The 22,487-nt window shown below is 39.4% G+C and overlaps 2 protein-coding genes across 2 annotated transcripts; both read left to right on the plus strand.

The window, feature by feature from the left end:
* Nucleotides 1–618: 618 nt before the first annotated feature.
* Nucleotides 619–14,738, plus strand: myo5c (myosin VC). The gene is made up of 40 exons (XM_088298493.1): nt 619–747; nt 995–1,105; nt 1,192–1,363; nt 1,445–1,589; nt 2,470–2,626; nt 2,707–2,850; nt 2,920–3,001; nt 3,090–3,197; nt 3,281–3,387; nt 4,219–4,484; nt 4,568–4,649; nt 4,730–4,870; nt 4,968–5,090; nt 5,337–5,420; nt 5,518–5,646; nt 5,720–5,817; nt 5,893–5,979; nt 6,062–6,173; nt 6,289–6,500; nt 6,585–6,750; nt 6,838–6,984; nt 7,058–7,222; nt 8,403–8,496; nt 8,572–8,635; nt 8,713–8,987; nt 9,073–9,136; nt 9,211–9,291; nt 9,370–9,550; nt 9,642–9,735; nt 9,822–9,885; nt 9,963–10,131; nt 10,492–10,576; nt 10,652–10,747; nt 11,119–11,273; nt 11,674–11,763; nt 11,856–12,006; nt 12,086–12,371; nt 13,383–13,557; nt 13,627–13,707; nt 13,795–14,738. The coding sequence occupies exons 1-40, from the start codon at nt 721–723 to the stop codon at nt 13,945–13,947; spliced, it is 5,223 nt and encodes a 1,740-aa protein (XP_088154619.1). The 5' UTR covers nt 619–720; the 3' UTR covers nt 13,948–14,738.
* Nucleotides 14,739–14,814: 76 nt separating this feature from the next.
* On the plus strand, nt 14,815–22,456 carry gnb5a (guanine nucleotide binding protein (G protein), beta 5a). The gene is made up of 11 exons (XM_088298494.1): nt 14,815–15,173; nt 15,696–15,832; nt 17,323–17,364; nt 18,458–18,534; nt 19,656–19,788; nt 20,302–20,445; nt 20,563–20,654; nt 20,752–20,800; nt 21,190–21,286; nt 21,366–21,532; nt 21,617–22,456. The coding sequence occupies exons 1-11, from the start codon at nt 15,038–15,040 to the stop codon at nt 21,626–21,628; spliced, it is 1,086 nt and encodes a 361-aa protein (XP_088154620.1). The 5' UTR covers nt 14,815–15,037; the 3' UTR covers nt 21,629–22,456.
* The last annotated feature ends 31 nt before the right edge of the window (nt 22,457–22,487 follow it).

Genomic DNA, 22,487 nt, shown 5'->3' on the forward strand with positions numbered 1-22,487 from the left:
GCCAGACATGAACATGATTCTTAAAAACTAAAACATCTTAAATATTTGTTTTGTCGCATATTAAACGGTACACTATAAAACACTACAAAAGAAAACTTTGGACTTCAGTATGGTCACTTGGAGTGACTTTTTTTGTTTGTTTGTTTGTTTCCGCGTGAATTGAACGCGACAAATTATGTAATGCTTCCTGTTACTTTCGGTTAATCTCCCAAGTAGTTTTGTGGTATTTGTATCCGGATTCCTCCACTTTGGATCCTTGTACAAACTAGCGACTGCGTCACAATACAAGTGGGCGGAGTCTCCTGTCATGGAAGCAACAGGTGAGAGACTCACGACGGCAAAGTCAAACCTGCAAAGAGAAAACGATACAAACCGGTGGTCTACAACGCAGCCTTTTCAAAATAAAATCATATTACCGGACAGCATATTTCATTTTTAAACCATTCCGCATTTAAGACTGATAAATGAATTCACATCAAAATATATACGACCACACTCTGATTAATCAAATGGAGAAAAAAATGATTTTCCAATGAATAACATAAATAGTACAATTACTTTGAAATACGGCCGGATCTGCATTTCATTCTTGTCTTAAATTATGATTTCTGTCAAAGTTGAATTCAACCGGAGACGGAAAAAAATCGGTAATTTAGGAAGTACAGTACAGATGATGAACACATTTTTCGACATTAGGATTTACAACAATAACGCCCAAACATGGCGTTGATTCAGCTATACACGCGGGTAAGAGAAAGCTGTTTTTTAACGCCGTGGTGCAAGTTATGTATTTATAATACTGCTCGAGAGACATATGGTACCTTTGTAAATCATTTTGGGAGGCAAAATGCCCTGAGAAATGTATGTATTTAGTGTCACGCAACATGGAATATGTTAACCTTATGTAAGTGTAAGTTAATGGAAAATCTTTCATGTGGGTATTATCAACGTGTAAAAAGTGTCTTGGAGTGTAATTTTGCAATCTGCACTCCAGTACAACCGAGTGTGGATTCCAGATGCTGAACATGTGTGGAAATCAGCAGAGATTGGAAGAGATTTCCATTATGGAGACAATAGTTTACAACTGCTTCTGGAAAATGGCACTGTAAGTGAAATTGACTTAGTTAAAAAACACCTGTAGTTGAATAAAATAACCAGACACATGACATGACCTCCATCTATTTGTCAAAGGAGCTCAAGTACACAGTTGACTCGTCGCCACCAGAGCTCCCTCCTCTTCGCAACCCGGACATCTTAGTTGGGGAGAATGACCTCACTGCTCTTAGCTACCTCCATGAACCTGCAGTCCTGCACAATCTCAAAGTGCGCTTTCTGGAGTCCAGAATCATCTACACCTACTGTGGTACGCCCAGAGACTATGTCTTGCTCGTGGAAGATCTGTGGAGTTGTTCTCACCTGAATTGTCTTGTCTTCCGCTCCGCAGGCATCATCCTGGTGGCTTTGAATCCCTACAAGCAGCTTCATATCTACGGAGATGCAATCATTCACGCATACTCTGGTCAGAACATGGGCGATATGGACCCTCATATATTTGCAGTGGCAGAAGAGGCTTACAAACAGATGGCCAGGTGAAGATGACCATAAACAACAATATATTTTAACAGTGGTGGGCTGTGTGTTTGGTACTTAGACTGTCAGTGGGTACACTCAGCAGACTCTCGCATCTCTTCATACTACCATTATAACATTGCAGCAATTACAAAGCATCATTACTCTACAAAAGATATTATAAAAGCATTAAGCTGTGCTACATATATCTTGTGCTGTTCAGAAACAACATTTATTATGACAAAAACATTGAATATCATGACAAAAACAAGACTTTTAAATCGCTGGAGCTTTGGTGCTCTGAATATTTGAGTCTGTCCATTCATCCGTCCCTCCAATTTCTGCACTGCAAATCTTCACTAGGGTTGTGCGCTGGTGTGTTGGAGTTTTCAAAATACAACTTTGAAATTTCAACAAAACTAGTTATCCACATCCAGGAAGCAAAACATTAACACCGCACTAAAATACTACTTAAATATTGATTCAGCAAAACAATGTACTGCACATAAAAGTTAAATATAAACTTTATTTAAATATTTGTAAAAACATAAACATTAAATGCAATTGTACTGTACTTAAAGTTGTAAAGTTAAATACAACTGAACTGTACTGTACTGCTCCACTAAGTTATTTTTATAATAGCATTGCTACAACAACACATGTAATAAGATTTTTACATATTTTGGTATTTTTTGAATGGTTGCCTATTGAAAAATATAAAAACCTGGACAACTTTTGTTGATGTATTAATCTATTGGGATGCTCCATGGAAGACTACGGAGCCATCATTAAAAACCAAGATTTATATTTCCATAAATAAACCCATGCCAAGGAGAACTGGATTTGCAGGTTAAAAAAAAAATCATATTTGGAAGAACAGATCTTTGCTGTCTTGGACAGAGACCACAAGAACCAATCTATCATCATCAGCGGGGAATCTGGAGCTGGCAAAACAGTGTCAGCTCGATATGCTATGAGGTACTTTGCTGTCGTCAGCAAATCTGGCAGCAAGACTCAAATTGAAGACAAAGTCCTGGCATCCAATCCCATAACAGAGGTGACAATTGCTTCGCCATGTTCAGTCAACATCCCAGCGATGATGATCTGGTATGTCAAACTTGCTTGACTTTCTCTCAGGCCATTGGCAACGCAAAGACGATCAGGAACGACAACAGCAGCCGTTTTGGGAAATTCACCGAAATCAGTTTTGACAACAGGTATCGAATAATTGGTGCAAACATGAGGACTTACCTCTTGGAGAAATCCAGAGTTGTTTTCCAGGTATGACGACTGCATATTCTTGTTGCTTATCCTCCTGCTGTATCACATGTGTAACATTGTTGCTTTCAGGCTGAATCCGAGCGGAACTATCACATATTTTACCAAATGTGCGCCTGTGCACATCTGCCGCAGTTCAAGGCGCTCAAACTGAGTAAGTGTGTGAAGGCTCGAGACAAAATCTCATTGCTGTATGTCCTTATATTTGATATGGAGGTATTGTTTTTTTTTTTTCTCTGCAGTGAGTGCAGATGAGTTCCACTATACGGGCATGGGTGGCGATATCATTATTGAAGGTATAGATGATAGGAAAGGCATGGAGGAGACTCAGCAGACCTTCTCACTGCTGGGTAAAGCATTCTTCAGATGGAGCCAAATGTATTTTTTGCACAACAGTACTATATATTTATTCAAACTGTTTGTGGTTGTTAAGGATTGAAGGAGGATTTTCAGTTTGATGTATTCAAAGTTCTTGCAGCCGTTCTCCATCTGGGAAATGTGGAAATTAAGAGCTCTGGGGATGATAGGTCATCCATTTCTGTGAGTCTTGTTGTTTTCTACACCTGCACAATTTACTGATATTCAACAAGTCTTGTATTAAAATGTGTAGCTGTTGGCGTTGCACTACAAATTATTTTTGCTGTTTACTGAAAATAACAAACCACATGGCACTTTTGCGATAACTGCAAAGTTACCTGATTTATTTGTGTCACATTTAGTAAAGGGCAACTTAATTCATATTTTTTTTTTTGTCAGTGCTATGCATGGAACGCGCACATCCCAACCAGGTGTATGACAAAAATAATGCTATTTTAAATCTGTGCATATGTTTAAATACATGCTTTTAACATATTCAGTTTTTGAGAGGCCATTTTTATTTTATAAAATATCCACTATCCTTGTGCAAAGGGCCCTATTGCATAAAAAAAATACCAGAATGGCAAAAGAAAAGCTGCACAAGAAACCAACATTAAGTGCTATAACTCATTTTGTAATTGTTTTCCCCACAAAAATCTACACACTCCAAATTTTGACATTATTGAGGTACTGTATTTGTCCTGCATAGCATTCTAAATCAGCAAAAAAATGTGAGGCTTATTCACAATGTCGTATAAGGCAATGTAAAATTGGGTGTAAACGCGACTAAGACATTTGTGCCATTGCCAAAGGATTAAAAAAACAGTAGCTAGACTACAACCACAACAACAAACTCAGTGAAATTTAAAATAATGATTACGGTAACTTTCTAACAGTGTCACTTAGAGCTGATTATCATCATCTTTGGAAAAGTGTGTTGGATCTCATAATGAGTCTGTGTGTACCTAAGGCTGTGAATTGTGAACACTTTTTGTATCTCTTCCTGACTTTCAGCACAGCAATTCACATCTGCACACCGTCTGCGAGTTGTTGGGCGTGCGTGCAGATGACTTAGTGCGTTGGCTGTGCAATCGGAAGCTTGTCCTGGTGGCCGAGACGGTGGTGAAACCGTTGCACAAGGACCGTGCCGTGAATTCCAGAGATGCCCTTGCCAAGCGGATCTACGCTCATTTGTTCGATTGCGTCATTAACACGATCAACAAAGCGCTGCAGGTCCCAGGAAAGCAGCATGCTTTCATAGGGGTGCTGGATATTTATGGGTAAGGAGGAAAAAAAGTGTTCTTCTGATATTCTTTCTTTTGATTATTTATCTTTATCTCAACTTTGATTGTGTGTCCTTCAGCTTTGAGACGTTTGACATCAACAGCTTTGAGCAGTTTTGCATCAACTATGCCAATGAAAAGCTTCAGCAGCAGTTTAACTTGGTATCAATCACCCAAACTAGCAAGACACTGCACACGCCTCTGGATTGAGCAGCTATTCAGATTGTTCTTTTTCTCCCCAGCATGTGTTCAAACTGGAACAGGAGGAGTACATGAAAGAAGACATCCCATGGACGTTAATTGATTTCTATGACAATCAGCCAGTCATTGACTTGATTGAAGCCAAAATGGGAATCCTGGTCTTGCTTGATGAAGAGTGTTTGGTACAAAAGATTTCACTTATCTGCTTGTGGAATGTATGGGTGCTTATTTTTTTCTAATCACCTGCTCTCAATTGCAAGTATGCTATTTATTTTACAGTTTCCTCAAGGCACTGATCAAAGCTGGCTCCAAAAACTGTACAACTACCTGGACAGCAATCCTTTGTTTGAGAAGCCCAAGCTGTCAAATGAGACTTTTGTCATTCAACACTTTGCAGACAAGGTGCCCAATGCATTCACGTCTATCGCACGACATGATCAGCATTAGAATAATTTTACGAAATGTGAGTTGGGTTCTTCCTCACCAAATTCACACAAGAATATCTTTATGGACTGGCCCAGAGTCGGGTTTGCACAGAAAAGCAACAGTCTTTTTAATTAATTAATTAAGAGTCATCCCAATACTTTTATGAATGAAGTGTACCATGGTGTTCTTAATGATTTTATCATTTGTCTTGCTGCTTAACAGGTGGAGTATCAGTGCAAAGGATTTCTTGAGAAGAATCGAGATGCGCTTTATGAAGAACTGGTTGACGTTTTGAAAGCCAGTCAAGTAAACTGAATTGAACAAATGCTTTATGAACTTAAGAATATGTCACAAAAACAAATCTTAAAGTGCAGCCTATTTCTCTTCTTGCCACTGTTATCAGTTCGCCTTTCTCGCCAAATTTTTTCACGAGGAGGGGCAGAATGTGAACACAAAAGGTGTCAAGGTGAAGCCGGCCAGGCCTGCTGTGAAATCAGCCAATAAACAGCTGAGGGCCTCAGTTGGAGATAAGGTGGACATGTTTACCCTGCTGCAGTGTATTTCGCAATTTGGTTGAAGTTTTTGTTGACACATTCTGAATGTAGTTCCGCAGCTCTCTCTCATTGCTGATGGAGACACTAAACGCTACGACCCCTCACTATGTGCGCTGCATTAAGCCAAATGATGAAAAGCTGCCATTTGAGTAAGAACTAATAAAGCCTTACATCTGTATTTCTTTGTTAGAAGTTTTTCTGAATGAGTGACTGTTTGTTTTTAGATATGATTCCGGGAGGGTGGTGCAGCAGCTGAGGGCCTGTGGAGTGCTTGAAACTATTCGCATTAGTGCCCAAAGTTACCCGTCAAGGTGATTTGCTTTGCCTGCATATCAGTAATTGACAAAAATGTTTTGCAAATCTAATTCCAATGTGAGTAACTTTCGTTTGCAGGTGGACCTACTTAGAGTTTTACAGCCGCTACAGCGTCCTGATGACCAACGAGGAGGCGGGTATCAATGACAAGAAACAGACGTGCAAATTTGTGCTTCAGAGGTTGATCCAGGTGGCTTCATTGCACAGCTTTTATTTTCTCCTGTTTTGCTTCCTGCTTCTCCAATTATGATGACTAATCACGTTTTTTTTTTATTGTTGTGTTTTCTCCCTGGCTCTATCTTCAGGACCCGAACCAGTACAAGTTTGGTCGCACAAAGATCTTCCTCCGAGCGGGTCAGGTCGCATATTTCGAAAAGCTGCGTCTGGACAAACTAAGAGGGGCTTGCATTACCATCCAGAAACACGTCCGTGGGTGGAACCAGAGAAGGAAATACCAACGCTTGAGGAAGGCAGCCATCCTCATACAACAGTACATCCGTGGCGAGAGGATTGTACGGTTAGTGGCTTTCAGCAACGGTTCAATCAGGAGTCAAACATCCACTTAATTTGTGTTCTTGTTGTTTCATTTGTGAAATTGCAGTAAAGCAGTGAGCGCAGCAAACCTGAAGCAGGGCTGGTCAGCCGTGGTCATTCAAAGGTATTGGAGAGGCTTCCGCATCCAAAAGAGCTACCAAACGGTACGCTTGGCCATCATCACCATCCAAGCTTTCACACGAGGTTGGATGGCCCGTAAATCCTTTTCCCAGGTCTGTAATTGTAGCTTACTTGGCAGTATTTTTGAAGCTACGGAATCAAACGTAAAGGCTTTAAATGGCATCGTCATCATCGCTCAGCTGTTGGAAGCACGCAAGGCGTTGGTGCTGCAGAAGTACGCCAGAGCATGGCTGGCTCGGCGGCGTTTTAACGCCATGCGTCGCCTGGTGGAACAAGTTCAGCTGTCCTTCAGGGTGCAGCAGCTCCGAAAGAAGTATGAGGAGCAGGTAACTGTTGTCTCACGGCCCGTCGTCCAGTCCTTGGAGAAGACGTAAACTAACCCCTGATCCTTAATCCCAGAGTAAAGAAAATCTCGGGTTGGTGGAAAGACTGACGAGTTTGGCAAACTCCCATTCTCAAGCCATGGACAAGGTACATGCTCTGGAGACACAGCTGGAAAAATCAACCAACCAGAAGGTCTCTTTGGAAGCAAGAGAGAAGAAAGTCAAAGAAGATGCTTCTCTGGTTAGTCAGACGTTATTGTAAAATCTGCAATGCGACTGGACGACATAGGATTTGCCCTAGGTCCCTTACATCTTTTGTGCTTCCTTCCTCAACCTTCCACAAGTTGCAGCAATCCAAAAAGTGACAGTTGCTACTTAACTTGTTGCAATGTATTTTAAATACAATGTAGCTATAAACCATATTCATATTACCTCCATAAGCATTGCAATGTGCACCCCGCACTCCACGACTCCTTTAGTGCACTTTACGTATGCAATACTCAAAATGCAAATATTAAATATCAACATGAGTGGATGATGCGCCCATAATGGCTCCTGTTGTTTAAACACCAAAGACAACTGTTGTTTGGAGAATGACCAAGATCCTCTGAGAAGGAAGAAAGACTTCCCCATCACTGACTGGCAGCCCTAAATCCAAGTGTGCTGGTTCGATTTGGTCCACAGAGACTAGCACAAGCCTCCCATTGATGTTTCAGACAATTTATCGCCGATCCTTTCGACGCTCACCACAAACAAAAACAACAGAGGTTCTCCTTTGGTGAAGTACTAGGCCAAGCAAGATTCACGGGAGCCTTATCAACCTTGCTATCTGATCATCTTTTTAAAGTCTGAGCTGGACAAATGGCACGAACAACTAAGACGAATCCTTTCAGGATCTGAGAAACGATGGATTGCATTGGAATGGGCTTGTCCCCGGAGCCCTGACTGCATTCCTGCAAAGCAACGATCTGCACCACTTCCAGCCCAGTCACTCTACCTACTTCTGCTTGTTGGCATCATGACTTAAATCTGTCACGCACTCACAAATGCACGGAAGTTTCTGCTGCTTTTGGAAGGAAACGAAAATGCTGGATGGCGTGGTAGAACCCTGCCGAGAAGTTCATGGTTGATAGTATACTGAAGGCAAGATGTGGCAAAGTGATGTCAACATTTCAGACAGCCCCAACAACAAATTTTGGATTGTTATAAATTGGTCTACGGGTCCGCATCAGTTCGAGCACTGCACTGTTGACACCGTAGTAGTTGATCTAAGTATCTGAGGTCAGTTGGTTGAATCCTTCCCAGCAAGTTGTTCTACAGCTACGCTAGAACTGATTTGAATCTGAGCCAAGTTGCCCGAGGAAGCCGTGTCCCAATTTACTCTTCTGCCCTTTAAGGTTCATCTTCTTTTTGCACTACAGAAAATGGCTGATCTTCAAAGTCAAATTGAGGGGTTAATCATTCAGAAACAGACCTTAGAGAAAACATTTGAAACTTCCTCCAAAGAACAACAAGGTACCAAGGGTCTATCTATTCCGGACAGTCTGTCTTTTTATGTCTCTGCATCAAACTTTTGATATTGTCCCACAGAAAAGTTTGAGCAACTGAAGATGACTCTACTGGGGGAGAAAGAAACTCAAGCAAGGCTTCGAAAGTAGGTTAAAAAAAAATTACTTTGTTGGCAACACACTGCAGTTGTCATTCAGGACTAATGAGATTTTGTCTCATCAGAATCGCTGAGAACAACCTTGCGATTCAGAGACAGGACCAGGAGAAGGAGCTGGGAATCTTGAAAGAGGAGCTCAGGAGGCTGAAAGACGAGAGAGTCAGTCTGCAGATGAAGTTAGAGGATGGCGGCCAGGTGACTACCGACCTTCAGGATCAGGTGGCCCAGCTCACCAAGCATGTCAAGATCATTCCTGAGCTCCGCAGAGACCTCAGCAATCTGCAGAATCAAAAGCAAACCGTAGACCGAAAGATGAAGGAACAATCGGAAGAAGCGAGAGGTAACCCCGATATTTGAGGATCTTGAATTGAACACAAAAACGGCTCATTAAACTGATGGATTGTTGCGATTCTGTTTCTTTGCAGCGAAACTGCACGATATTTCAAAACTACTCGCAGGAAGCGTTGTTAAAGAAGAGGTCCTCTTGGGGTAATTGAGATTCTCCCTTTTTCTCATTTGTTTTTGATCATGTCATCGGAGTGTCTGTTATTGCGTCCCTGAAGGCTATCTGACAATTATTCTGAGAAGACATATGAAGCTGAAGACCTTGTGGCGGCCTTTAATGGTTTAGAGAAAGCTACCAGGTCTGTTTACTGACCGTCGCAGTCATCCTCCCCACGTAGACATTGTGAGGAAAATGTTTTTGACATTGTTGTTGGCAGAACATTGGAGAACCATCGTAAGGAACAAAAGGAAAGCTATGAGACTCAAATAGAAGGTTTGAGATTGAAAGTGGATTACCTTCAAAATGAGAACAGCAGCTTACATGCTTTTTTTACGGAGAAAAATAACATCAATGAGAACATTCGCCAAGAGGTGTGCCGGATGAGCAGCGAGAACTCCGTAGGTTTGAGTGTTCTTTAGGGATTATTTTATAATGAATGCAAAATCATTGCTGTGTCACCATTTGTTCACGGGATCTGTATGTTGTCAGATTATCCCTGATCTGAAAATTCAGATTTCAGAGCTGCAAAGACAAAAAAGTGAGTTTGAAGTTCTTGTAGAAGAGCAGAGAAAAGAGTTAGAGGGTGAGTTTAATTCTGGCTATGGTTGTTTGAAATTAAATTGTCGCCTTTGCATGTATTTTATTCCCTATTTTCTGGTATTTTTCAAGAAAAAGCAGACGAGATCAAAAATACCTTTCAAAAGAAGGTTGAAGAAGCGAGTTCAAAGTGCAGGTGAAATATTCAAATCAAAGTCGGATGTTGTGATCATCCTGTCACTATCCTGACTTAATTCTTTTGATTCCTTCAAGGCATTTTGAGGAGCAAACAGAGATGCTGGGGGAGGTAAAGACGACCCTTCAAAGTCAGATAAAAGACCTTCAAGAGGAGAATGATCACATGACCAGGCAACTACAGATGGAGAGAGATGCCAAGATCAGACTTAGACTAGAAGCTGCCCAGTTATCGTCTAAAAATCTGGTGCGTATACTGTAGATCAGGTGTGGGCAAACTACGGCCCGGGGGCCACATGCGGCCCGTTAAACGTTTTAATCCGGCCCACCGAACTTGAAAAAAAATAAATGAATAAACCTTGTTAATGTTTTTATGTTTTAATACTGTGGGTTTTCAAAGACATATATTTATTGGTGTAATGCTTTTGTTCACTTTCATTTGAAATTAAATGTATTTTTTTTCTCCGATGAGGTGAGCTTACCAACACACTCCATCCCCTCTGTCAAATCTTAGACCCCATTGTGGCCCGGCATATCAAAAAGTTTGCCCACTCCTGCTGTAGATGTTACATCGACTAGTGTATACCAAACTCTGCTTTTCTGATAGGACTTTGAGGATCAACTTGACCAGAAGGAAAGAGTCATTAAACAATTAGAGAATCAAATGATAAGACTTGAAACAGTACAAAAAGGTAACCTTGTTCTTTTTACAGCTTTAATGTGGAATGAATAAAGTAAAAGCTTTAATATTTTATTGTGTCACACAGCCCAGAAAATCTCTTCACCAAGTCCCAAACATTATCTTGGAATGTTGGAGTACAACACAGAGGATGAATCACGACTCATTCAACACCTTATTTTAGGTATTTTGCTTTGTGTATGCATGTGTAGGTGTCAACCATTGAACAGATCCAGATCCAGATTCAGGAGTTTTTTTTTTTTTTTTTATATATTTTTTTTTAGAGACGATGCATTTATGAGTTTCATCGCCATAATCACTTGACAGAAATAAACATGCGGATGTAAAGTCATTACTAATACATGGAAATCATTTAAGAAAAAATAATGAATAAAATATAGACTTTTTATATCTTTACTGAAAAAAAAATCAGTCTGGTTGAAAGTGGCTAATCAATCAAATGACTGTACAAATTATTTAATTTTCCATTCATTTGTCACCCAGCTGTGAATGAAACTTGAAGACACCATCTGATAATATTGTTTTCTCTTGTAGGCCTTAAGCCCAAAGGTGTTGCGGTCAACATGGTCCCTGTTCTGCCCGCTTACATTCTCTTCATGTGCATACGCCATGCCGACTACATGAACGACGAAGACAAACTTCGGTGCTTTATGAATGCGACTATAAGTGCTGTCAAAAAAGTCACCACGGTGGGTTTTAAGCGTGTAATTGACTTTTGAAGTACTGAAATATAAATGAACAGCATTTAGCATGTATTACCTGAAAGCTTATTATTGCTTTGGAAGTTAAAGTGCTAAGCATCTCATAAGCATCGGAAATCATCCTTGTTGATAATATTGGAGAAAAGGGCTGGGTTTGAAAAATAAATAAGTTCTTTATATATTTTATTATTATTTATAATATTTTTTTTTATTTTGACTTTTCATAGTCTGAAATTTATTTATAAAACCATATATCAATACTTTTAATAATGCCCTTTTCCCCATAAATTTACATGACCACACACGTCATGCGAAATCTTGTTAGCTTATCAAAACAAATATAGAGAAGCCACTTAATAAAAGTATTAACTGAATGTTCCTGTTTCAGATTCATCAGAATGACTTGGCCTTACTAGCCTTCTGGCTGTCCAACATGTACCAGCTGCTCAACTGTCTCAAGCAGTACAGCGGAGAAGAGGTAGGGAGCACTTTTTTGTTTATCGTATTTCCGATTTCAGCAGCCCTGCTTCATTTCGTATCTCATATTTCATATTCTGTTGTTCACAAAAGGAGTTCAGCAAGCAATGTACCGCCCGACAGTTGAACAACTGCTTGCAGAACTTTGATTTGTCAGACCATCAGCAGGTTGTCAGCGACTTGGCCATCTGCATCTATCACCAGTTCATCGGCGCCATGGAAAGAGCGCTCACCCCTGCGATTGGTATGAAATAAAGCAAAGGAAAAAAAAAAAAAAAAAACACTGTACATTAATTCGTACTTCTAACTGCTTCTCTCCGCAGTTCCTGGTATGTTGGAGCATGAGAGCTTGCAGGGCATTTCCAGCATGAAACCAAGAGGCTTCATTAAACGTTCTAGCAAAAACAGTCAAGACACAGAGACCTACACCATCTCCTTCATCATCCAGCGACTCTCTCACTTCTACACGAACATGACACAGCACGGCACGGAGCCGCATCTCATTAAACAGGTGGTCAAGCAACTGCTCTTCCACATTGGGGCGACTACCCTCAACAACCTGCTACTGCGTAAAGACATGTGTTCCTGTAGGAAAGGAATGCAAATCAGGTTTGTGGATGTGAAGATGCATAAAAAGTTATGCACTATATTGAATTCATAATTGGATGTTTGTCCAGTAACATGCTCTGTACTGTTCACATGCGCAAAGGTAAAGTACCACGAGGCACTCCACATACTAGGCAGAAATTCTGCTTCAGGATTTCACAAACTAGGGCTGAATAATTAATCAAATTCAAATTCACATTGCAATGTACTGTGCAAAATTTTCAAATGTCAAAGGCTGCAATTTGGGGATGTAAATGCTTCAAATCGGTCAGTAGACTTGATTTTTTTTTGTTTCCGCATATGTCTGATTAATTTCTTGATACAATATCTAGATTAGTTCAGGGATTAAGTAGTGCAGTTCTCATTTACATTTCTTTTGTAAAACATGAAAAATTTAAATGAAAAAAACACAGATTTGTTCACATTATTGCTGTCCGATTTACGACTTACTGGCTCCTGTTTACGCCTAAAATTGTTCGGTAGAATTTTTGGTAGAATGTCAAAGTGTTTAGTAAATAATCAACTCTAATTGAAGTAGATTAACTTTCTTTCATAGTAAATCATAGTTCGTGTGCCTTTATTTTAGTGTTAGACGAACCAAAAAGTCAAAAACATTTATATAAAATATATCTGATGTTGTTTATTGAATTAATGTAGAATATTTTATTCCTTGTCCATGGAAATCGCAATTAAAATATTTTTACAATCGTTCAGCCCTACCACGAACACATTAAAATTTTACTAATAGAGAACTTTAGGAAAAAACACACATGAAATAAAGTGATGTTCAAACAAACATGCAACAGTTAAACGTAATATAATTTGGAAACAATAAAACAATTAAAAAAAAGTTAAAAAAAAAAAAAAAACATGAGACGATAAAACAAGACCAGAGTCTCAAGCTGTGTTGGAAGCTAAGAAATCAAAATGTGTTCCAAGGCAGGTTATAAAAATTCTGTCAAGAACAGGCTGCTGTGTGCTACTGTAAGCGTGAAAGCAATTATTTTCTTACAGATGTAACATCAGCTACCTGGAAGAGTGGCTTCAGGAGAAAGATCTCCAGAATTGTCATTTCATCGACACTCTGAAGCCGTTGACTGAGGCTGCCTGGCTGCTGCAGGTCGGCAAGTCCACAGATGACGACGTCAAGGCCATTACAGAGAAATGCACTGAGCTCAACACAGTTCAGGTATACTATACCATCCGCTTCCGTTCACGTTTGTCAAACTCAACTGATCCATTTAATATCCTCATGCAGATCGTCAAGATTCTGAATTCATACACACCGATCGATGCTTTTGAGAAGAGGGTAGCGTCGTCGTTTGTCCGCAAAGTTCAAGTGAGCTCACATCTGGCATCTTTAAAACGAGTGATGTCACATAATGGATGCTGGATCTGAAAAATTGAAATGTCCTTCTTGTTACAGTCACTTCGACAAGATCATGACAACGCTGCGCAGCTGATGATGGACGCACATTATCGATTCCCGGTTACGTTTCCTTTCTGCTGGTCGTCGCAGGCTTTGGAGCTTCTGCAAGTTCCAAATAGCCTTCAGCTAGAATTCCTAACCATGATCTGATCCTTAAGCCTAACCCAGAGTTACGTAGCTTCTGGATATTTGTCATCTGTTTATATCATAGAAAGTATACGATGATCACAAAAAAATGGGATACAATATTGGGCTTTTGGGTGCAATTTAAGGATGAACCCAAAATATACGTATGGCTTTTAGTGGTGAAGTGTTTTGATGCATATTCTTCTTTTAGAGCAAAGGAAACATTTTTTTTTTATTTATATTGTTGATACCATTATTTTAGAGTGCAATATTTGTCTGTCAGTAATGTGCAATTTACTTGATTTTGTTCTTACTGGATTTATTTCAAATGCATTATTTGTATGTCCCAAGACAGTGCATATAAATACACTCACTGACCAAAACATGAAGCACATCAGCACGGTCAAATGAGATCAAAGTGTTATATACTAGTTGTCTCAACAAATGATCTTTACAAATCGCAACAATGTTAAACCTGATATTTGAACCTAAATGGTGGAGTAGCACATATAGACAAACAGTATCCCAATATGACTGTAGCCTATTGAGTCAATTGTCCAAGTAGGGCTGGCACCATTTTTGGACTGTTCCATTTAATCCGACCCAAGTTTCCATTTGATGATGATCATCAATATTACTATGGAAACTTGATATTTGAGAACAAATAGGAGATACTCAAAATCAGCTAAAATAGACATTTAGAAAAGTGTACTTGCATCTCTGGCTAAAAAAAAAAAAGCACTGCATTACATTGCACGGGTGTACCTCATGAAGTGCCATTCAACATTACCAAGTAATAAACCTGATTTAACCGATTTTAGATTTCATTCAGTCTGTCCCGGATGCATTCCTAAGGGAGCCTCCTCATCCGCTTCCATCCCTCCTTTTCCTCCTCCCGTGTTCCTTCCGTTAACTACAGCATCCTCCTCCCACCTCCTCCTCATCCCGGAGTGGACCACACTACCCTGTCGCGTCTTGGCCCTGTGACGTCACGCGAGCAGCATCAGCTGTTAGCGCTGTGTGTGTGCGTGTGTGTGTGTGTGCGCGTGTGTGTGCGTGTCACTGCTTTAAGCCTTTTCGCTGCTCGTCGCGGCCCCGCATAAAGGACAAATATATGAGATCCCCTCCGCACGCTGAAATGGCGACACAGGAGGTACAGCTCAACGAGACTCTGGCGCATCTGAAAACCGAGTCGGAGTCGCTCAAGTCGAAGCTGGAAGAGGAAAGAGCCAAGCTGCACGACGTCGAGCGTGAGTACGGAAAATGGGGAGGCCGCTCGCTGTTCACCCTAGCGCCGACAAATCTGAGCGGATGTTTGTCTTTCTACATCGCAGCATTTCGAAAACGCCAGCGTAGTGTTTTTTTTTTTTATATACATCAGGCAGTGAGTGAGATTTTCTTCGCTTGGGCTCTGCGTGTCCTGACATTGAACAGGCTCGGTTTGTTTTTGCTGCTTCCCTATTTGTCGAGCTCGGTGCTTCCATCCATCTGCGTGACACTCTTGTAGCATCCAAACATCCCTTATGCAGCGTAGCAACAACCTCAACGTTAGCGAGGAAGATATCGAAACGTGTAATTGGATGACATCACGTGGCTTGGGAGATGCTTTCTGAGGACATTGACAGGTTTAGGCAAAAACAAACAAAAAAAAAAAAGATTTGGCATGTATTAATCCATTTGATGCAGGCCTACTTTTTAATCCTACACTGGATCTTAATCAGTAGGAGGTTTAATGTAATGCACTATATATGTGTGTGTGTGTGTGTGTTTAGTGCATCAAGTGGCCGAGAAGGTGGAGGGCCTGGGCCAGTTTGTCATGAAGACCCGAAGAACTCTGAAGGGACATGGCAACAAAGTTCTGTGCATGGACTGGTGTAAGGACAAGAGGAGGATCGTCAGCTCCTCGCAGGTCACTAAGATACACGAACACGCTTCTGCTGCTCATTTTTACTGATAGATCATCAAATTTGATGCAATGAATTTTACAGTTTCACGTAATGAGAACAAGATGACAGTTCAAAAAGAGGTGAAAAAAGTACCCACTTACTGTACTTGAAGAAGAAGTCAAGATATTTGGGTAAAAAAAATGTCAGGTACAAGTATCAGTACTTATCCAGCTCCTTCCTTTACTGTAAGTAAAAGTAAATAAATACATAGTCCAAAATGTACTTGGGTGCAGTGTTACAATTACATTTTCAGTTTTTCGCATTAACCATTACGGAAATGTATTACTGCCACGCCAGGAAAACCTATCAGTTCAATAGTACGTTTTATGTGGTAAATTTCATTAAGTTACTACTTATATTTCACTTTATAAAGTTTTACATTATAACATGACAAGTTTCATGTTTTAATGTCATCTGTTAATCAGGTTAAAACGCAATATACTGCACATTTGAATGTGATAAGTTTCACATTTAACATCATACATTATCATGTTTAGTTGTGGTATGTTTTATGTTTGAATGTGATAAGTTTCATATTATAATGTGTTATGTTTGAAAAATGGATAAATGTTGCATGGAAGTTTCATGTTTTAGCGTGATAAATTTCACATTTTAACATTATAACATGAAATTGAAGTTTTCTTTTCTTTTGTGGAGTCAGTACGCTTCCGTACCCCATCTAAATGACGAGACTCAAAAAGTCCCCCCCAAATTTTTTTTAACCCAAGTGCTAACTAACGTTGATTGTGCCTGATATGCAATTGAAACATCATGTTCCCATGTCTTTGCTTGCAGTGTGAATTGATACACACCAAATGCTAAATTTGCTAATGCTAACAACTGAAACAGAACACTTTGCCTGTTTGTGTTTATGAAACTATTTGACTATTAACTATTTGACAAATGAATTATTATTAATTACAAACATCTGATTTCAACTGTTCTACAGAAAAGAAAAGTAAAGAGTCGTCATAAAAATAAATACATCACAAATACGTGAAGTACAAATACCTGATAAACTTACTAAAGTACAGTCACAAAGTATTTGTACTTCATGACATCTCACAATTGATTATTTACTACAAAAATATATATTTGTTCATCCAATTTTGCCAGTGATTTATGATCGACATACAAAACAATTAAATGCTATTCCACTAGATGGCACAAGGAATACATTAACCCGTGGATCTAACCTGTTGCCATAATTCATAGCACACACACAAACTAAATTTGACAGTAAATTGCGTCAACAACATTAGTGAAACATACACTTATTGCTATATTTAGTTTTCCGGTGTGGTGTGATTTCACTTGTCTAAAATATTTCGTTTGACTCATTAAAGGTTTGGAAGCACTGTGACAGACTGAGGAAGATATATAGATAAAAATAAGAATTGATAATAATCTTTTTCTGTTTTTTTTGTTGTTTTTTTTTTTTGTAATTTTGCAGGATGGAAAAGTGATTGTGTGGGATGCCTTCACCACCAACAAGGTAACTAGTCTTTTTTAACGTAACCCGCTAAATAAAACATGAAGCCGTATTTCTGCTGCGCTCAACATTATGGATGTCTTGAGCGGCCCTTTGGCTCTCAGGCCTTTGAACTAAAATTCTTCAGTGCTGCAGTGATTGAATGAAAAGTGCTATATAAGTAAATGTATATTGCTTTATTTAAAGAAAGATGATGCCATAGCTGGGAGAGCAGTGCTATGCGACACCTGTGCATGTTTTGTTTAGTCTCATTGTGGCATTGATCATACGCGTGTGATGCGTGTGTGAAAACGCATCATACTAAATGCTTGCGGGATTACATTATACATTACAGAGACAGGAGGAAAAAGGCCAAGTCAGATAGTTTTAGGCCATCTGAGATTGAAATAAAAAAAATAATAATTTGAAAATCTAATGTAAAACATGTACCATTTTAATAATTATATAATTGTCCATCCTCATTTTTAAATTCATAATGCATTTAATTATAACGAATTAACCAATTATGGAATCGAATAACACATTGTAAAATGTGCATATAGCAATGTGTATTTTACTATTATTTTTTAATATTATCATTTAAAACCAAACAATGTACTCAATTATTTAACATGATGAATGAAAAAGTAATAAATGAATGCATTTTAACAAACCAATTTTAGGGAAAAATGGCTAAATTGATGCAAAAAATAATTAGCCTAATAGCATAATTGCACATGTCATTATGGATGTTTTAGGAAAACAGAAAAAAAAAAACTTTGTGGACCATGACCTCAATGACTGAGAAAACTACACAGACACAGAGAACACACCTCACCATTTTTAATTAGATATCTATTATGTTAACAAAAGGTTACAGCACTGACAATGGAAATGATCTGGAGGCTGGATTAAAGAATGATTTTAAATACATCTTAAATTTAAGCACTAAATGTATTTCACACAGTCAAAAACCTGGTAGGAGATCCAGAGTGCGGACCAAGTGCACCAAGCAGTGTTTCATGTTGTAGTTGATTGTTCCGTTTGAGTGATGCACTCAAAAGAGCCCACTGCTGTCCCTCTCTGAAGTGGCTTTGTTTGTTTTGATGTGGACCAGGAGCATGCCGTGACGATGCCTTGCACCTGGGTCATGGCCTGCGCCTATGCTCCGTCCGGCTGTGCTGTAGCTTGTGGGTGAGTGCCGCCCCACGCCATGTTTTTTTTGTTTTATTGTTTGATAGCGAGCACCTGCGTTTGTGAACGTTTGGCACACATTCACAACGGCCTCTTAGATGTTGGGTTAAATCTGGATACGAATACAAATTGTGCGAATAAGTACATACTGTATGTGCTATTAGATTCTGCATCTGAATTTACTAACAGTGAAATTCATGACAAAATGTATATATTATATATATTTCCCTAGGTTGCTCTTGAGCAGGGGTTGGCAAACTTTTTGATTGGTGGGCCACAATGGGTTCTAAAATTTGACAGAGGGGCAGATGGATGGAGTGTTTTGGTAACCTCACCTCATCTGAGGAAAAAAAATGAACAAAAGCATTACAATAAAATATCCGTCTTTGACACACCACAGTAATTAGAAAATAAAACATTAACAAGGTTTTTTCATTCAATTTGTTTCAAGTTCGGCGAATGAGGTCATTGACTGATTCGATCGCCTCAGGAGATCTCTACATTTCTCCGTCCTTCTTTAAACAGTTGTAGCCATGTTTTGCGACTGAAACATGTGGCACCATCCACAGTTGAATTTCATCTGCTTTACACCCTTCATCAACCAAAATCTTGATAACTCACCGCCATTCAATCCTGGAGCATGCTTCTTGTTCGACCATCTTTGTGAAAAATCTACCTTCTTTCTTGAATAACCCTCATAGTACAGTCCTGTCTGTCTTATCTTACGTGATTCTGACGTACAAAGGAAACTGCTAGCCAAACTATCTCATCACGCTATTCATCCATTTTCTATAGCGTGTGTCCTCATTAGGGTCACTGGTGAGCTGGAGCCTATCCCAGCTGACTTTGGGTGAGATGCTGGGTACAACCACATTGTCCAAAGACAAACAAGCATTCACACTCATATTCAAGTGTTCAATTTACCCAACATGTCTTTGGAATGTGGGAGGAAGCAGTAATTGAACAATGCTTGTTATTGCAGAAACAGCCGCCATCTGTTAAGACAAGCACACATGAAAACGATCCATGAATGTTTTTTCACTTTTATTATTATTATCTTAAAACCATTGTCTACTATTGCAATTTATTTTGGGTTTAATTACTTCTATATTCCGTCCCAGTGGCCTGGACAACAAATGTTCCGTGTATCCTCTGTCTTTGGACAAGAACGAGAACCTGGCTGCAAAGAAGAAGTCGGTCGCCATGCACACAAACTACTTGTCTGCTTGTAGCTTCACCAACTCGGACATGCAGGTGAGATGACGTCACCGTCTTGCTTAATTTTTCCAATTAAGAGGAAAACTGCACTTGTTTCTGGCTATGTTTTTGTCACTCAGTTGAAGTGACACAAGCGCTTAGGATTCTGAAGGCCTTGTGCAGATCACGTTTACCTTTTAACACAGTCTGATTGCCCTCTACCGAAAAAAAAAAAAAAAATGCAGTCACAAATGACTGGAAGTTGCGCAGCCAAGACGCACGCTGTGAAATGAAGACAAAACACTGTTGAAAATCAATTCTTACCGTTTTATGTCGTAAATGTTGGATTATGCTTCTGATACTGTTTAGGCCAGCAGTCCTGTGCTCAACTCATTTGTGTTGATGTTAATGCCTTTTATGCTTCGGGCAGTCAAGCTTTCTCACTTGTTTAATAATTCACAACAGCCAATCAGGGTTCATATACAGGTCATTTGCAACGCAGGCCGTCCATTTATAGCACGTCAACATTTCACCTCTCTCATGATTGTCCATCATCTGTTTGTTTTGAAGATCCTGACTTCCAGCGGGGACGGGACGTGTGCATTATGGGATGTGGAGAGCGGCCAGTTGTTACAGAGTTTCCATGGCCACGCGGCAGACGTGCTGTGTCTGGATTTGGCGCCCTCCGAGACTGGGAACACGTTTGTCTCAGGGGTGAGGGAACATCTTCACGCCTTTTCGTGGTTTTGACTGAACTCGTTACTGATGTTTTGTTGGAATATGTTGCGTATGATCCTGGTGCTGTTTTTTTTTTTTTTTTCGTTTGTATAGGGTTGTGATAAGAAAGCCAATGTTTGGGACATGCGCTCAGGACAGTGCATCCAGTCTTTTGAAACTCATGAATCTGACATCAATAGTGTGCGGTGAGTCACAAATTGATTATAACAGGATTATATTATGTTGTTACATCAGATTATGTTCCATACTATATATTCTCTCTCTCGCTGGCTCTCTAAACAGCTACTATCCCAGTGGAGATGCATTTGCCTCTGGCTCAGATGATGCCACAGTAAGTATTATTAAATATATTCAATGATTTGAACCCTAGCCTTAAGGGCATATAGCGTTATCAGTGTCTTTGGGAAGAAGTTAATGATATGAATACAATTATTTGAAAGGCAGGAAATGATAACGATCAAACCAGAAAGTAATGTTATCTCAAGAAATAGAATATGACATAAAACATAAGAAACAATCCAAATTATTTTTAAATACAGAATTTGGCTCGGAATTGACCTTCTGAATTGTTGTTTTTGATTCCATATAATATGGGTTTAACTTTTTGAATTGAACTAGTGACATATTGTACATCTTTCCATGATGTTTGAATTTATGGAGACTCACCTGTATAATTATTGCTATTACCCATGCTGCCGTGTTCTAACACTTTTTTTACAGTGTCGCCTGTATGATTTAAGAGCAGACAGAGAAGTAGCTATCTATTCCAAAGAGAGCATCATATTTGGCGTATCCAGTGTTGATTTCTCTCTTAGTGGTACGTTTTGTTTATTATATTTTGCTGATATGAATCAAATACCTCTTGATGATGAAATTATTTGTGTGTGCTCCCTTAGGCCGACTTCTTTTTGGGGGCTACAATGACTACACCATTAACGTCTGGGATGTTCTCAAAGGAACACGGGTGTCGATTCTGTTTGGACACGAGAACCGTGTCAGTACGTTGCGAGTGTCCCCGGATGGGACGGCATTCTGCACGGGCTCCTGGGACCACACTCTTCGGGTAAGACAAGAATTCTCGATGTGTAAGTTTGTGTTGTCATTTCCACAAATAACTTTTTTTAACCGGTGGTGATCTTGGTTTCAGATCTGGGCTTAAGGACTCGGACGCGGATAAAATAATGCCCCGCGGACACAACGACCTTTCTGTTTGCTAACGTACAATCACAGAAATGGACACTCGCTTTGTGGTTGTACATATCAAAAGCATTGTTTGTACTTTAGTCTCACAGCCAGGTTAGATTAACACATCGCTCCGAACAATTAAGACAAATGATTGAATACACAGATGGACAGAAGATGACAATAAAAGGTGTTGAAATTATATTGGTGAAAAAAAAACACTTGTAGTGAAAAGCATTCTAGGATAGAAGTAACCCAATAAAGTGATGTATTTTATGTGCCACATACAGGGCATTGTTTGTTTATGATGAATTGTTTTGCACAAAAATAGTGATTTTATTCATAGGCCTAATGCTGAAGAACACAGAAAAAATAGAGCTTTTACTTGTAGACCTAATGCTGAGGAACACAGAGTACAGTTTCATAGAAGTGCAAGAAAGAAAATTAATAACCTGATCCCAGTAAATGCGTCTTTCATTCATGAAAGAAGATAAACTGACAATATTGTTGAAAAAAAACACATTAAAACGAGAACACGTACATTTTTTCTTCATCACCCTGACTTTTATTTGCCTTGTTTCCACACATATAAACCACTGAGGCTCAATGTGCATATCCACTCACGTATGCGTGGTTCACACTAGATATCGAAATGCTAATAAATGGAATGTACTCATTTCCATGCATTTGTCCAATGGCTGTAATTTCACATTAACTGTAATTATTTTATTGTAGTTTAGTGTACAGTTATACAATCGACTGTTTATCAGATATTATCAACATAATAAAAGGCGTTTGAATATCACTCTGGTGAATGGCTTTTTACCTGTTCTGTT

Source organism: Idiotropiscis lumnitzeri, chromosome 6 (genome assembly GCF_059441095.1).
Source record: "Idiotropiscis lumnitzeri isolate Australia: NSW breed Sydney's pygmy pipehorse chromosome 6, RoL_Ilum_1.0, whole genome shotgun sequence".
NCBI classification, from domain to species: Eukaryota; Metazoa; Chordata; class Actinopteri; order Syngnathiformes; family Syngnathidae; genus Idiotropiscis; species Idiotropiscis lumnitzeri.

Excerpts from the sequence above, each read along its gene's own strand:
- myo5c (XM_088298493.1), top strand. The coding sequence starts at position 721 with ATGGCGTTGATTCAGCTATACACGCGG. Across the intron at positions 1,590-2,469 it reads GCTTACAAACAGATGGCCAG|AGACCACAAGAACCAATCTA; the intron begins GTGAAGATGACC and ends TGTCTTGGACAG. Across the intron at positions 11,764-11,855 it reads AGCAGTACAGCGGAGAAGAG|GAGTTCAGCAAGCAATGTAC; the intron begins GTAGGGAGCACT and ends TGTTCACAAAAG.
- gnb5a (XM_088298494.1), top strand. The coding sequence starts at position 15,038 with ATGAGATCCCCTCCGCACGCTGAAATGGCGACACAGGAGGTACAGCTC. Across the intron at positions 15,174-15,695 it reads CAAGCTGCACGACGTCGAGC|TGCATCAAGTGGCCGAGAAG; the intron begins GTGAGTACGGAA and ends GTGTGTGTTTAG. Across the intron at positions 15,833-17,322 it reads GGATCGTCAGCTCCTCGCAG|GATGGAAAAGTGATTGTGTG; the intron begins GTCACTAAGATA and ends GTAATTTTGCAG.